Source organism: Canis lupus, chromosome 3 (genome assembly GCF_048164855.1).
Source record: "Canis lupus baileyi chromosome 3, mCanLup2.hap1, whole genome shotgun sequence".
Lineage (NCBI taxonomy): Eukaryota > Metazoa > Chordata > Mammalia > Carnivora > Canidae > Canis > Canis lupus.
The window spans coordinates 81,013,581-81,029,309 of record NC_132840.1 but is presented as its reverse complement, the minus strand read 5'-3'; the positions used below and the strand labels follow the sequence as shown (position 1 = coordinate 81,029,309).

Below are 15,729 nucleotides of genomic sequence, written 5' to 3'. Positions count from 1 at the left end.
TCCTGGACACGTGGGCCTTGAAAACCATTAGGAAGATACGGAAAAGGGGAAGGAGGAAGGAGGACGTGAGAGCAGAGTAGGAAGGGCGGGAGGCAGAGAGAGATCCTGAGGGACCCAGGACACAGAAACCACCAGGGATGGTGCTTACTGGGATCTGTGGAAAGCCCGTGGCCGCTCCCAGGTCAGCGGGGGCCACCGCCCCAGATGCGGCTCCTTTCTCAGGATCTTCTGACCCCGTTCTGCTCACTCCACCTGCCTCCCCCAGCCAGGGCCATCAGTCCACACGGAAGGAGACCAGGACTTTATTCACATACTAGGAAGGAGCCAGTACAAAATACGTTTTTTAAAAAACTCACTTGGTGTTAAAAACCCCCGAGGTCCCTCCTCCGATGCCACACCTGGGCGTTCTTCTCCTGACAGCCCCTGGGTGGACTCAGCTCTTCTGGGCCTCCTGCAGGAGCCTGAGCAGGGGGTCATCAGCCCTGAGGGCAAAGGTGAGGGTGCGCCGCTGGTAGTGCTCCGGGTCACACTCCAGGTTCTCGATCACATCTGCTAACAGATGGGCCCGCTCCACCCCTGAGCCTGGGGCGTCGAAGCCCAGAGCTGTGAAGTGCACGTGCAGGTGGTAGTAGGAGGGCAGGTAGTGCAGGTACACACGGAGGCGGTCTCCCCTCACCTGGTAGCGCTGCAGGATGGCTTCCTGATGAGGAAGGGGAGTGGCAGGAGGGGAGGAGGGGTCACTGAGCTGCCCACAGGCCCGCAGCCCCAGGCCCCTGCTCTGGCCCTGATCCCTGATTGGCCTCTGGACACCTGATAAAAACCCTCTGGACAGCTCCTTCCCCACTGTTTGCTACAGGTCCCTGCCTTCTGTTCTGGGGCATCAACAAAAGCAGGTGAGAACGGCTAAGCAGAATCTTTTCTCGCAAATGAAGGGAACGGTGGCTTCCGTTAAGGCTCAAACCTGGATAAAACACTGAAGCTCCTCCCACAATCACTGCTGGGAGTCTAGAAGTCCCAGTGCCTAAGGACAGGCCCCAGGTGTCCAAGACCATAGTGACTATCCTCCCCCTGGCTGGCGGGATGCAGACTGCAGTCAGTAAGCAGGTGGGAGGGAGGCTTATACCCCCTCTTGGCAAAGAAAAGAGAGGAGCTGGGGAGCAAGGGTGACAGGGATGGGGCTGAGCCGAGGCTTGGTGGGAAAGAGAAGGTGGGCAGGGCACACGGGAAGGGCCACCCCTTCAAGACCCAGGGAAGGTCTCACGGACTCCTGGGGGAAGAGAAAAAAGCATTGACTCTGACCCCGGCTCCCTCCACCCACCCCCCACCCTGCTCAGGGCTACGGCTTTTCAACCAAATTCCCCTTTAGGAGCCTCCGAGGCTTGGCTTTAACATGAGACTCCAGTGAATCCCTGAGGTGGTCAGAGGCTAAGAGAAAAAGACGAGGGCCCCACTGGGCTCAAGATACACCTCACAATTACATCCTGCACTTGGAACTCTGCCTGGGGGATGTGAGGCCAGGGCCAGGGCACCGAAAGGCCTTCCGGGGATAAGCGCTGCTGGCCTGTCTGGGCGAGGCTGCCCCAGCTGCCAGGGCAGGTGAAGTGGAGGCCCAGCATCTCCCTGAGAGAAAGACGCCACTCCGCCATCCAGAAGCTGTTTCAGGAGAGAAATGAATGACTCCAAAAAGAGACAGGTGGCCGGAGAGGCAGCTATGTGGGCAGACAGGAGGGAGAAGGCCGGGGAGGGCGCAGTGGTGCGGCAGCTGGGGTCCAGAGGTCAGCAAAGAGCAGGTCCAGGAAAGCCCTTCCCCCAGGCCCACTGCAGAGCCACAAGCTTTGCTCCTGGCTGGGCACCCTGGTGACTGCTGGGCCCAGCAGCAACGCTGAATGTCTGAGCAGAGAAGAGGCTGAGAACCGCCCCCCAGAATGGGATTTGGCAGCGTCTCATCCATATCCCGAGCCTAGGGAGGTGAGATGATGAGTCCTGCCCAGAGTCACTCAGGTGGTGAGGGTCAGACAGTCAGAACCAAGACCACAACCCAAGATTCCAGACTCTCTTTCCCCACCTCCTTCGTGTGATTCAACAAATATTCCCATACAAGGTGCCCCAGAAGGCCAAGGGGCTACAGAACTCAGGCCCTGGCCTCGGGGCAGATGAGGAGGTACGTGTGTACACACATCGGAGCCGGGGACCCAAGACCCAAATGCCCGAGAAACACGTCTGGTGTGATGTGGCTGACATGAGCAGACACGGGACCCTGGGAGGGGAGGGGGCCCCTAAAGAAACCTACAGGAGGAAGGCAGGGAGGCAAAGCAGGAACCCAGGCAGAGGAAAGGTGGCTGAAAGTTAGAGCTGGAGGGAAGGGCAGGACCAGGAGACAAAGGCCTTGTGAGTCCATCTAAGGACCTCCACAGGGTCCTGGGACGGGCAACCAGAGAGAAGCCCTTTCACAGAGGACTTCTGTGAAGGGTGAAGAAAGTGGCCAGAGAACACACTGGAATGGGACTAGAATTCCTGGGCTTGGGGCACCTGCATGGCTCTGTGGTTGAGCATCTGCCTTTGGCTGAGGTCATGATCCCAGGTCCCAGGATCGAGTCCCACATCGGGCTCCCTGCATGGAGCCTGCTTCTCCCTCTGCCTGTGTCTCTCCTTCTCTCTCTGTCTCATGAATAAATAAGTAAAATCTTTTAAAAAAGAAATCCTCTGGGCTTCCGTGTGGATTTGGCGAGGGCAACTCACCTGGCCCTCCCGGAGGATGTTCCTGAGCAGCGGCAGGTGCTCTGGAGTAAGGTCCCGAAGCGATCTGATGCCCCGGCGATGGCAGATGGCAATCAGGTACAGGTCATCGAGCTGTGCAGAGATCGGCAGGGGTAAACTATGCTCAGCGACGGACAGAGCCAGAGGAGGCAGCCGATCCTGGAGTCAATCCCTCATGGAAGCCAAGAAGCGCCTGCCCCCAGGCCTGCCACGGTGCCAGCCACAGGCAATCCTGGGAAGCCCGCGGCAGGCCCGACCCCCAGGCCGTGGGGGCCTCCACAAGCTTGGGGAGAGTGGGACAGTCTAAGGACAGAACTTTTATTTATTCTCCCTACTAAAGAATATCATATGGGAGTATTTATATACTCACAGAGCTGATGTGGTGGTGGGAGGAGAGGGTTCAAGTAAGGGCCAAGGACAACTCTTCCCCCCCACAAGAGTCAATGGGCTAAAAGCATGTATGTAAGTAGCTACTATAAGACATAAAGTGATGTACAGAAAAAAAGAAGGAAAGACTAGCGAGGGTGATCCAGACAGGCTTCCTGGAAGAGGAGGCAGGGGATCCAAGTCTTAAAGGAGAGGCAGTATTTAGAGAAAGGGCATTCAGGGAGGAGGAACAGTGAAAGCAAAGGCTCAGAGGCAAGAAAGTATAGAGCATGTGAAGGAGAGAGCAAGTAACTTGATTTGTCGGGCGTCCAGAGCAGGGGAAGGGGTGTAGAATGACCTGAAGGGTGAAGAGGGACTGAGCAGAGCAGAGTGCTAAATCTTTTTCTCTCTTCCCGTAGCACAGGACCCACACAGCACCCTTCCTGCCGTCCTTCCTGAAAACAGCGCCTGGCTGAAAATCTGGAGGTTACAACAGTGCGAAGAACCAAAGTCAACAAGATCTTGTGCCAGAAGGCAAACGAACTCTTCCTCTGCCCAGAAAACCTTCCCACCCCTCCCTGCTCACTCAAACCCTTGGCCTGGCTGATGATCACACATCCATGAGCAAGGCCGGCCCCAGACACCAGGGCTCCATGGAGCAAGGCTTGGAGGGGACCCCGCAGCACTCGGCTGGGCAGCCTGAGCTGCTACGTTTCTCCCGGGGATAATCTGGGGACCATGAGTTGCCTAACCAAATCCCCAAGGGGCTCAGTTTGAAAACCAAGAAGGAGGTTTCCCATATGGTGCCTGTTGTCCAACTGTGCCTCTTCATGCCAACATAGTCTCTTCATCCCATAGACATGCTTCTCTGCCGGAGTTCCAACGGTCTGGGCTCTCTGCCTCAGACCTGCTACAGATGAGCCCCGTGGGAACCTCCCAGCAAACAGCTAAGCTGTGCCTAACTAAGGCTCAGTTTTGCTCAGAAGGCCCTTCTATACTCTCCCTTCTCAGGGCCTGTGCCTGGGACATTCTCTCTCTCTCTGTCTCTCTCTCTCTGTCTCTCTCTCTCCCGGAGCCAGAGGAGAAGCAGGAAATACAACTGCTTGAACTTGGGATGTCTTTGTGCCTGTTGGTATCTTCAGCTGTTCTTATGTGTCACTGTCACAGGCTCTCAGGTAATAGTAGCATTTGTTTTAAATGATGCCTGCTGACAAATCACAAACATGACATTAAATCACACTTCTCTGCTCCACAGGCCTCGAATGAGGCATGAAGCCTGGTGCTGGGTGAGAGACGGAAAGGAAACCCATTCTTTGATAGCAAACATCAATCCAGATTTTCTGTAGGCAGTTCTAGGACCCCCGGCTCAGAGAAATGGTCTGAGGAAAGCTAGACAAGAAGCTGGCAAGGGTCTCAGACTGGTATCCGAGAAGGTGGCCCATTGCTCACTCTGGGCAGGCTAGGTAGGCACTCCCAATCTCTTTTTAAAAGACAGGCTAGGGCAGCCCGGGTGGCAGCCCGGGTGGCTCAGCGGTTTAGTGCCGCCTTCAGCCCAGGGCCTGATCCTGGAGACCCGGGATCGAGTCCCACATCCTGCATGGAGCCTGCTTCTCCCTCTGCCTGTGTCTCTACCTCTGTGTGTGTGTGTGTCTCTCACGAATAAATAAATAAAATCTTAAAAAAAAAAAAAAAAACAACACAAACAGGCCCACAGAATCAAAGTTAACAGATTCCTGGCCGGGGTGGGGGTGGGGTGGGGGGTGGGGGGGGTAAGATGGGTAATGGCTGGAGCCCTGGCCATCTCTCCACCTCTGGAGTGACCCAAAGGAAGAGTTTCTTGGTCTGGGCACTTCAGATCAAAGAACATACCTTAGGTGAACTGAAAGGCGCATCGTGTCCATAGACACATGTACATATGTACCTACGTACACAATGTGCAAGGACTATACCTGGAAGGAGAGACGGAGGAATGTGGCATGAGGGAAGTCCTCTCACTGCGCTATTCATACTTCCTGCACTTTTACCATGTGCCTGGGATGAGGGAGCAGAAGGCAAGCTGAGGACAGAGCACCCCCACGACCCCCCCACCCTCAGGTGGAACATGGGTGACATTCCTCAGCCTCTCCGGGCTGCCCTAAAGCCCTAAAGCTGAGGGAAGGAAAAACAAATGGTTAAGTACAGAGAGCAAGTCCTGAAAAACAGCATTCTCCCTCAGTTTATAAATGTCTTCGTGAATTACAAGAAAAAAGCATTCTTATCAATAACCTAACTTCCGGGTGGAAGTTCCCAACTGTCTTAATGTTAATGCCTTGCTAGAGGGAAAAGGAACGTTAGACAAGGGCAAGGCCTCCAGTCTTGTAGGTCCCCTTTAGCATATGAAAGTCCTTTTGAAAACCTTCCTTTTTCCTTGCCTCCAACTCCCAAGTATATAATCAGCCGCTCCTCATAACCCGGGGGCAGCAGCTCTTTCTGCCCACGGGTCCTACCTCCCTGCTTTAATAAAACCACCTTTTTTCCATCAAAGATGTCTCAAGAATTCTTTCTTAGTGTAGGTTCGGACCTCACCTACATTCTCAAACTACATCACATGTATTAACTGGACTTTTAAATTAAAAAAAAAAAAGTTAAAAAAGCAAATAAAAGAGAACATACAGGCCATTTTTTAAAACAACTGGGGAGGGATCCCTGGGTGGCGCAGCGGTTTGGCGCCTGCCTTTGGCCCAGGGCGCGATCCTGGAGACCCGGGATCGAATCCCACATCAGGCTCCCGGTGCATGGAGCCTGCTTCTCCCTCTGCTATGTCTCTGCCTCTCTCTCTCTCTGTGACTATCATAAATAAAAAAAAAAAAAAAAAAAAATTAAAACAACTGGGGAAAGGATATTATAAACTCTAGGGAGGCAAGATTCTCTAGTAGACATTAGGCATTTGATAAATATATGTGGAACGGATAGATGGGTAGACAGCTGGACATATGGACAGACAGTCTCTTTAATCCTGGGCCAGCAGGTGGGAGGCAATACGGTTAGACCTTTGGGGAAAAGGGCAGCAGGAAGAGACTCCCACATGGCAAAGAAGGCTCCTTAAATAAAGCAAACACCGGAGCACTTCTTCCTTCAGTCCTCTCCTGGTATAAGGAAAAAGAAGAGAAGTCCAGGCTCGCTCTGTCTCGCCTGCTGTCTGCGCTGCCAAATTCTAAGGGAGCTGTCGATTTCAGTGTTCTGTCACAAGCCAAGGATTTGAGACAATGAAATATGGCACCACCAAGAGACACGCGCTAATTAAGCAAAGGTTAAGAACAATTGCACCTGTATGGCCCTCAAAAGAAGGCTGACATTTAAGCTGCCTATTCACAAGCCCCGAGGGCCAGCCGCCCCAGCCCTGTGGCTGGGAGCCCAGTGCATTTCCTGAAGACTTTTCTGTCTTAAAGGGGACAGACAAGGCAGTTCCACTGGTAGGCCAAGCAGGATGCCTGCCAGCACAAGGTCAAAAGGACGATGCATTTTCGTTCTCAGTGCCATGGGCTCAAGTGTGTAGCAGGTCAATCTTTTTCGTCCCTGCGTGGCCCTTAGACCACTGCCCCTGCAAGTCACGAGCTCTTTGTCTTTGTCTAGAAGTTGTTCCTACCTCATATACCATCTCTCATGACCCGAGGGGACAGACAGGGGGTTTGCAGAGCTGCACAAAGGCATCGCCCAGACCTGTCACCAGCACACCTATTCTGTGGTCTTGTCCCAGCTCCCTGACAACTCCAGAGCCAGGCCTGGCTTCCTCCATCCGGGCCTGTGGTGGGGATAAGCTGCAGGGCTGGGGGTGGTGGGAGTGGACACCAGGTACTCTGGCAGCCTCCCTCCACTACACCACCGTACCAGTGGCCAGTCACCTCCTTTGCTCTTCTCTGGCTCGAACGAATCATCACACAGTGCTACAACTTCTGAAAAACCCCCTTCGGATTCGCTACCATCCCTCAAGGCAACTTCAGTAACTCCCAGGAGCCTCTCTTAAGAGGCAGCTGGCACTCACTTGCCTGTGTGCCTCTGAGCTGAAATCCTGTCCCTTTACCCCAAACCATAGGCCCTCATAGGCCCTCCCCCATTCATGAAGGAGTGGTATGGTAGGTCTAGAAATCACCAAATCAAAACCAAGTCAACTGCTGATAAGCCCAGTGCAGGCCATGACTGAAAAAGCAGGAGGGAAGGTGTGTATGGAGTGGCGACAAGCCGGGCTCTAGAACAATGCCTCTGTGTGAGGAGCTCAGGAACCAGAAGGATCCACCCCAGGGCAGCACCGCAAACTCAAGCTCGGATGACTCAAAGATCTGAATTGGGAGACAGAGTTTCCCTACTCTTCACTCCCTACCCAGCAATCCCTCACGGTGGCCCCTGGCCCGCCACAGGCTGAGTTTGTGGGGTGGTGGGGTGGTGGTGGTGGTGGTGGTGTGTGTGGTGAACAGCACTTCCCGCAACACAGTGCTCTGCCTGTTGCTGATACTGTTGGTACGAAAGTCCACCCAAAGAGGTGGTGGTCCACGAAGGCTTTGGTGGTGGGCTACTATGATGGGGGGGGGGGGGTAGGGGGCGGGGGGTGAGGCGGCTGCAGAGAACCAGAGAGAAGGTGAGTGAGGTCAGCTCTGCTGGAAACCTGCTCCTTAGGAGGGTGGAGGTGAGGAGTATGGAGACCAGAAAACAGAGCTGAGAGGCTAAGGTGGAAGCCTGGGCCACTGGGACACTGCTCTTAGCCCCGGGCAGTGGAGGGGGACCCTTTGGGTTGGCTGCCATGACTCCTATTGGTGCTTCAGACCATGGGCCTGCCCAGATCTGCTGTTCTCCAGGGGCATGGGAGGAATGTAAACTGTCCTCAGAGCTCCAGGGGCTCCTCAAAGGGGGGATGGAGGCCAAGCCACTTGGATGCAAACATTACCCCATGCTTTACCCCTGGGTGGAAGGAGTGCCAGGAAGAACTCTAAGCGGGCCCATTATGGTGTAAATGTTTGTGCACAGCTCAGGCCTCCACTGTTGGTTCATTAAAACCTGCTTGGAGAGACCAGCGTGAGAAAGAAGGGCAGGGTAGCCTGCAGCGAGTACAGGGCGACAGAGAGCCCCAGCACGGAAGCTCTTACCTGCTGTTGGTTCCACTTGAGATCGGGGATGAGGACAAAGCCATCGGAGGGATCTGGGTTCTCAAAAACAATCCGGTCGGTTTCTGCCTTCTTATCGAGAATGTTGTACACCCACTGGAAGGAGGGGGGAGAGACAGTGTTCACATAGCTGCTCATGACCTCCAGGGAAACACCACCGACCGGGCTAGGAAAGCTCTCTTGGGCCAAGCCACAAAGGGCCACTCAGCTCGGGGCAGAGAGGGGGGGTTCTACACTCGGGCCGCCTTGTCCCCACTGCTCTGCTCTTGGGCATCCAGAAGAGACTTCCCCTCTCCCACCATAGCCATCCCTTCAGGGCCCCCTGAGCTGGGTCAGGGCGGCTCTTCAGGTCCTTCCTGTGGACACACACTGCTCTGGCCTCACAGAGCCGGTCTATACCCGTCCCCTCCACTGTCCCCAGGACTCAGCAGTAGCATCTCCAGAAGCCCCTTCCCACTTTATTCTGGACCACAGGCTAAGATGGGCAGGGTGGGGGTTCCTTCTATCCAGCAAGGCAGGGAAGGCCCAGACATTACTGTGTGGCTTCCCATCCGTGTGGGTGGGACTCCTGCTCGTGCTGGGATCAGTACCTCTGATGCTGACACGGCCCCCGTGTGACCAGGAGATGGTAATTACACACACCTCTCCTGCCAACCCAGGGCCTCCAGCTGAGCCCCCCACCCCCTGAGACCTTTTTATCAGCTGCTGACAGTCTTCAGAGAACCCCTCCTTGAGTTCTGTGCAGATCCCAAGGATGTCCTTTTACAATTAGGGTGCTGCTGGCCTCTCTGAAGAAGCCACGGGGAGGTTAAGATAAGAAAGGCCCTCTTCTCACAGGGCTCAAACCCACAGACCTCCTCTCTTCACTTCCCCAGAACTCTGAGTCAACTCTCAGCTTGAAACCCGAGAGAAGAGCCTGCTGGAGAGCCAGAGACGGGGCAGTGGCTGGGCTCGCGCTCAGGAAGGGCCTCCCGGGTCACCGAGGAGGTGGATCAGGAGGCCAGGGCATGGACAACCGACACAACCAGGCCAGTGGAGGGTCCTTTGGCCGATCCCAGAAGTTCTGGCATGAGGGGTATCTGTGAAGGCCAGGGGCAGGAGGGGCTGCTCTGCAGTCTGCACACCTCATCCCAAATCCACATCCTTGGCTCTCAGCCAGCGTGGCTAAGGTCAAATGTGCTTTTGTGAGAGAGAGGAGGGAGCAGAGGGTACCTGCCAGGGACTACCTAGGGCTCCCAGACCCCCTGGTAAGGCCCACAGGTCAGTCACAACGTGGCCCACCCACTACAAGAGAGGAGCCTTCCCAAGAAGGCTGGCTGTGCCACTGGGAGTGGACTGGAAGATAGCCAACAGCGGCTTCCTTGAGCAGCACAAGGACCATAGCAATGCCCAGCCCAGCGAGTGGAGACTCTCCCACAGAGGTATTTCCTTTTCCACTGGAAAGCTCACTGGGAATGTGCTGCAGGAAAAAAAAAAGTCAGCAGGAACCTGACCCAAAGTACTTCAAAAGTAAAAAGGAGGGACGCCTGGGTGGCTCAGTGGTTGAGCATCTGCCTTCTGCTCAGGTCATGATTCAGGGGTCCAGGGATGGGTCCTGCACTGGACTCCCAGTGGGGAACCTGTTTCTTCCTCTGCCTGTCTCCACCTCTCTGTGTTTCTCATGAATTAAAAAAAAAAAAAAAAAAAAAAAAAAAGTAAAGGGGAAGGGTGAGGGGATTGATGATACTTGTTGGAGAACCCTGGAGCGGCCTCCCTGGGGCCCCGGCTATCTCCTGCCCACCGATAGGCAGCCCCCACTTGGACTGGAAAGCTGTGTGGTAGTAGATAAGAGAACAAACCTGTTCTGGGGCCCCCAAAGCTTGGTTTCTCTCACACCTCCTCACTAACCAGTTGACACCCTGGGAAGTGGTACACTCTATCTGAGCCTCAGGATCCCCCTCTGAGAGGGGCTGACAATACCTCTATGTTAGGGTGGAGTGGGGTATAAATGACTGTCAGCACCCAGCGCCGTGTAGGCCCCGAAAAGCAGAGGAAGGTGCTTGGAAAGTCCCCATGTGAGGTGGTGTCAGGCTGTGACCCCATGATGACCACAAGCGCTCTGCTGGAGGCTGCAGCATCGAGAGGGGGGGGGGCAAAGGTGTGGTGGTGGCCAGCAGCCCTACCACAGGCCAGGCCCGGTCCTCAGGGCCTCAGAGGGACTACCACTCACATGCACTGGTGTCCCCACGTAAGGAAAAAGCAAGCACGAGAGTCCACCCAATTCCAACCCAGAGTCTGGCCCCAGAGCCCACACTCTGAGCCACATGGGGAAGGCCTCTGGGAGAGCGGGAGGGATGTGAATCTATGTGAAGCTCCAGGCCAGCAGCCCAGATAAGAAAGGGAGGGGACCAGGGAACAGAATTCACATGAATCACAGGGTGGGGGCGCATGTTACAGGCAGAGAGCCATCAGAAAGCCAGCCCGGGAGCGGGAGACTCAGCCAGTCCTGGCTTCTGGAATGCATCTGGTATGGCTTCCCTGCAGTAGGTGATACTGGCAACTCTCCTCCCCTGGGATATCTCACTCCCTGTCCACTCTCCTTTTGCTTTTCTGCTCACCCACCTGCTAGCTGCTCTCCTCCTGGCCACCCTTCACCTGCCCACACCTACAGCTGTCTCAGCTCAGCACTCCCCCTACCCTGTCCCTGGAATGAGACCTACGGGTGCCCAATTGCAGCTACCATTCTGGTGCCCCCTGTGTGCTGGTACATGATCTGTGGCACCAATCTCAATCCCCACGGGGTCTCTAATCACACCTTCCAGACAAGGGGCTGGGGTCAGAAGTGCAGGGCACTCATATTGCTCTGAGAGTAAGAATCCAAATCCTGGGATGACACTAAACTTCAACCTGATGATTCACAGACCAACAGTTTGAGCTTGAGGGTCTTTAATGCTCGGGACCCAGAGGTCTGATGACATTATTTACTGAGGAGTTACAAGCACCTCAAATTTGAGGAACCAGAAAGGTCAGCTGACAGCACAGGTGCCAGAGTGACACTGCTGGCTGTGAATTCCATCTCCAAAAAGCTGCAGAGATGATTCAAGAAGGTGATGCACAGAGAATGCTGGAACAGTCCCTGGCACCTGGTGAGCACTCATAAGTCCCAAACTGAACGGATGGTTTCCCACATTAACCCTGTGCATTGTCCACGCCCCCATCCTGGTTAAAGATCCCACCACCTATGCACACACGGCCCACGCTGGACCTGGAGCCACCTGGCTTGCCTCTCCAAATCCGCCACCTCCTGGTGAACCAGAAGCCCTGGTTCTCCAATCATTGCCGGAGCCCTCTACACTGCCTCAGCCTTGGTCCAGACCCCACACCAGCCTTTAGAGCCTTCCTGCTCCCATACTCACGCTCACCGGACTCCAGCGATTCTTTTAAATCTCATGGAAACCATATGCTTAAAATCGTTTAGGGGATGCTCATTGCCTATGGCAACTGTTCCGAAATCTGATGATCACTAGAAACAGAATTTTTTTTTAAAAAAATACAGATTTTCCAGCTCCACTCTCTGAACATTCTGATCCAATAGATCTGGAATAGGACCCTGTGCTTTGTATTTTTAATGATCTTCCCAAGCAATCCTGATGATCAGCAAGGCTTGGGAGCTCCTGGTCTCCTGAAGGCACACACACCTGCTCCTGGCCTCTGCCCACCCGCTCCTCTTGTCTCCTGCCAATCCTCCAGCCCACTGAGCCTCTCTACTTGCTCTTCCCTTTGCCTGGAACGCCGTTCTCTGCCTTGTCCCCCTTGCAAACTTCTATTTGTCCTTTAAAACCCAATGGGAGGGGATCCCTGGGTGGCGCAGCGGTTTGGCGCCTGCCTTTGGCCCAGGGCGCGATCCTGGAGACCCGGGATCGAATCCCACATCGGGCTCCCAGTGCATGGAGCCTGCTTCTCCCTCTGCCTGTGTCTCTGCCTCTCTCTCTCTCTGTGTGACTATCATAAATAAATTAAAAAAAAAAAAAATTTAAAACCCAATGGGAGGATCCCTTCCTCTGTGACGTCCCCACTGTCTGAGCTGATCACTTCCCTTCAGGTCACCACGGAACCTCGGATACAAACCACCATGGGATAATACTTATCCCGTTAAATTTTACTGGTCAGACGCCATGTCTGTTTTCCCTACAAGACTGCGGGGGCATTACAAGTGTTTACCTTGGTGACCCTTCAGAGCCTAGCACACAGCCTGGTACAGAGTAGATGCTCAATAAAAATAATGGCTGTTGTCAGTTGAGCTAAGTGCTTGTAAACTTCCTAGATACAGTCAAGGAAAAAAATACCGCAGCCTCCAGCAGAGCACCTGTTGTCATCAATGGGGCCATGGCCCGATGCCACCCAGTGCTTGAGTCAAACAGAACTGTGTAGAGTAGTGGAATTCTATTGTATTATTTTCCAAGAGGAACTAGGCGGTGGTGTATAAAAGGAGGGACACATATAACTCACACCAACTTTAAGAGCTTCCTTGTTTGGATCCCACATGTATGCAATTGGTGCCACAGAACATTTATTCCAGGAGATTCCTCTAAGACCCCGGAGGGCAGCAGCTATCTAGGAAGATGGAGACACATCTCCTTTCCACTTAGAGGACAGAGCAAGTGCAGGGCCTTAAATAAATAATAAATAAATAAATAAATAAATAAATAAATTAATTAATTAATTAAATTAAATTAAATAAATAAAATAAATAAAATAAAATAAAATAAAATAAAATAAAATAAAATAAAATAAAATAAAATAAAATAAAATAAAAATATATATCTCATGCCAGCGTAAGCCAGAGGAGTTGGTGCCAACACAGCACAGCAGGGCCGGAGCTAACAGCCCGGGGTCCACCGTGGGAAAACGAGCTGTTGGCACACAGGGCCTCCCACATGACTGCCTACCACCCTGCCCCTGCTTCTCGAAGGTACAACTGACCTGGCAGGGACCCCACACCTGGGACCCCTCCCTTCTTCTGGCCAGGGAGAAATGGCCACGAGTGCCCTGCATGTGAGTGCCCGCCACCGCCACGACCGGCATCTTGGGGAAAGCGGGTGAGACATGCTCAAAGAGAACAGGGAGTGACGGAGAGACAGAGATGGTGAGAGCCAGTGAGTGAGTGAGGAAATGCCTCATCCATCATATTTAATGCTGAGCATTCACTCGGGGCCAATTCCAGGCATAGGCTCAGGCTGGCACTGGGCCTCGGCCCAGGGAGAAGTCGTGATCTCTGAGCTAAATGGCCTTGTGTCTGGTCTAGTGGCTGAAGATGCTGCCAAACCTCACATCAGCTCCTGGCAGAAGAGGTCTTGCACTGAGTTGCCGAGGCCATCAGGACCCTGCCCTCTGGGGAGTGAACGGCAAGAGGAACAAGTGGATGAAGTTTTTACTCTGGGCCTACATTCCCAGAGGTGGAACCAGGAACAAAAGTCTGGAGCAGGGTAGGGGGGCGACTCTGGCTTCAGTCCTGATCCATTCACAGACCCAGCTGAGGGCACGGCCCTCCGGAGACGGTCTCAGTGCAACTGGAGACACAGGTTCTTCAAAAGCCCAGAGGCTGCACTGAGAGTCCCACAGAGCCTCAGTGGCACGCCCAAGACCAGGAGGAATTCCCATCTCACGGAAGCCTTCTCTGACCACCCTGGATAAAAGAGTGACCACCTCAGCCCAGAGCGTCCTGTGCCGCTCATCCTCTCCTATCTCATGCAGCTCCTTCCACATTTGTGTGCTGACCCCCATGCTAGGAGGTACGAAATCCCCCGGAGGATAGGGCTTTCCACTGGGCTCTCTGCCTGACCCCAAACCTATGGGAAGGCAATGGCCCCTGACAGGGCCTCAAGAGAGAGAGACACTGCCCACAGGGAGGTACTCTGTGACTGCGCCCCTGGGCCAGTCACCTGGATGCTGAGGCTCTGGGATTCCAGGTAGGGTAAGGTGATGTTCTTGTAATCGCTTCCCGTCTCTTGGACCAGGCGGAGGTCCTGGCGCAGGTACTTCTGTAGATGCTTCTCTGTGGCCGGGTAAACCACGGTTGCCTTTACATCTGCAGATGACAAACACAGCACAGGACTGCAAGGTTAGGTGTGCTCTCTGCACAGGCCTGTCACATGCTGGTCCCCAGCACAGAGCAGGGACTGAGACCCCGTCTTTGATTCCCCAAGGAGCCAAAGGCTAAGAGGTTATAGTCACCCCATGAGGAGCCTCATGCCGATCAGCTCATGAGGTGAATCACACTCAGCATCTGGAAATCACAGGGTTTTCGCTGATGGGTCATTGGGCCCCTCCTCATCCTTCCCCCTCTATATTCTTGGCACAGAAACAAAAGGTTTCTGACTCTTGTCACACAGCAAATTTGTTGGTATGTGGCTTTCGGGACCCAAAGCTGAAAATGAAAGGTAAGCGGCCTCCCCTCCTACAAAGTACGGCATAGGACCATGGTTCAAGGCACAGACTCGGGAGCGGGACAGTCTGGGTTCAAGTCCTGGCTCTGCCCATCCCTTCCTCGGGACCATGACCCCGGCCCCGACTTTAACCTTTACAAGCCCCGACTTCTCCATCTGTCCACTGAGGATAATAATAGCTCCTATGTCCCAGAGTTGGGAGGATTAAACAAGTTAATACCTGTGAAGCACTTAGAACAATGTCTGACACAGAGTAAATACTATGTCAGTGCTGGCTATTTTTAATCAGCCTGTCTCAGCCTGGCACCATCGACATTTTGGCTCAGATACTTCTTTGTTGGAGGGGCCGTCCTGCGCATTGCAGGATGTTTAGCAGAACTGCAGGCTTCTACTGGGACGTTAGTAAAACCCTCTTTCCAGCTGTGACAACCTAAAATGTCTCCAGACGTTGCAAAGTGTCTCTTGGGGGACAAAATCACCCCCAGGTGAGAACCGCTGTTTTCATCAGCAGGAAATCTTGAAGTTTTCCCAAACAGACTCTAGGCTAGGGTCCTGGTCCAACACCACCTGGTTTCAGTTAAATGCTTTTCCCAATTTTTAATAACATCTGCTACAACTGTTATCATTCATATGCAGTGCTTCAATGTAGACGTTAAGGGCAGGAAAGGAAAACGGTATTCTGAAATCAGTTGAGACGTTTCTCAAAGACCCACGTCCTCCCTGATTCCTCTACCCTCCATGCAGAGCACTCTCCCAGGGAAACCTGAGGAAGGCCCAGCAGGCATATTTTAACAGCCCAGGAAATTCCCACACCCACCACATACCTGCAGGCCCAGCTAAGAACCACCAGCCTATACTTTCCTACTTGGTCTAAGAATGTAGGTGGCTAGGATCCTCATTTCACAGGGGAGTGAGAAGGTTCACAGGAGTCAGGACTCACTTGGTATCACGCCATGAGGTGTGGCAGAGGCAACACTGGACCTGGGGTCTCCTTACCCTGAAGCTGGTGCTCTTCTAACACCTGCGTACCGGCCCCATATTACTCC

At 53.7% G+C, this 15,729-nt stretch overlaps 1 protein-coding gene across 3 annotated transcripts in view; it reads right to left on the bottom strand.

The window, feature by feature from the left end:
- Nucleotides 1-15,729, bottom strand: part of DCPS (decapping enzyme, scavenger) — a 44,706-nt gene that overhangs the window by 4,096 nt on the left and 24,881 nt on the right. Inside the window, exons 3-6 of one of the 3 annotated variants that reach the window (XR_012028843.1) lie at nt 14,180-14,325; nt 8,241-8,354; nt 2,740-2,850; nt 357-700 (exon numbers count right to left, since the gene is read on the bottom strand). Coding sequence is in view for 2 of the 3 variants with exons in the window: in XM_072822658.1 (XP_072678759.1) it covers nt 434-700; nt 2,740-2,850; nt 8,241-8,354; nt 14,180-14,325 (638 nt within the window). In the remaining variant the exon portion in view is untranslated. Of the gene's footprint in view, nt 1-286; nt 701-2,739; nt 2,851-8,240; nt 8,355-14,179; nt 14,326-15,729 lie in introns of those variants that run through there. The other 2 variants (XM_072822658.1, XM_072822659.1) reach the window with 2 other exon arrangements.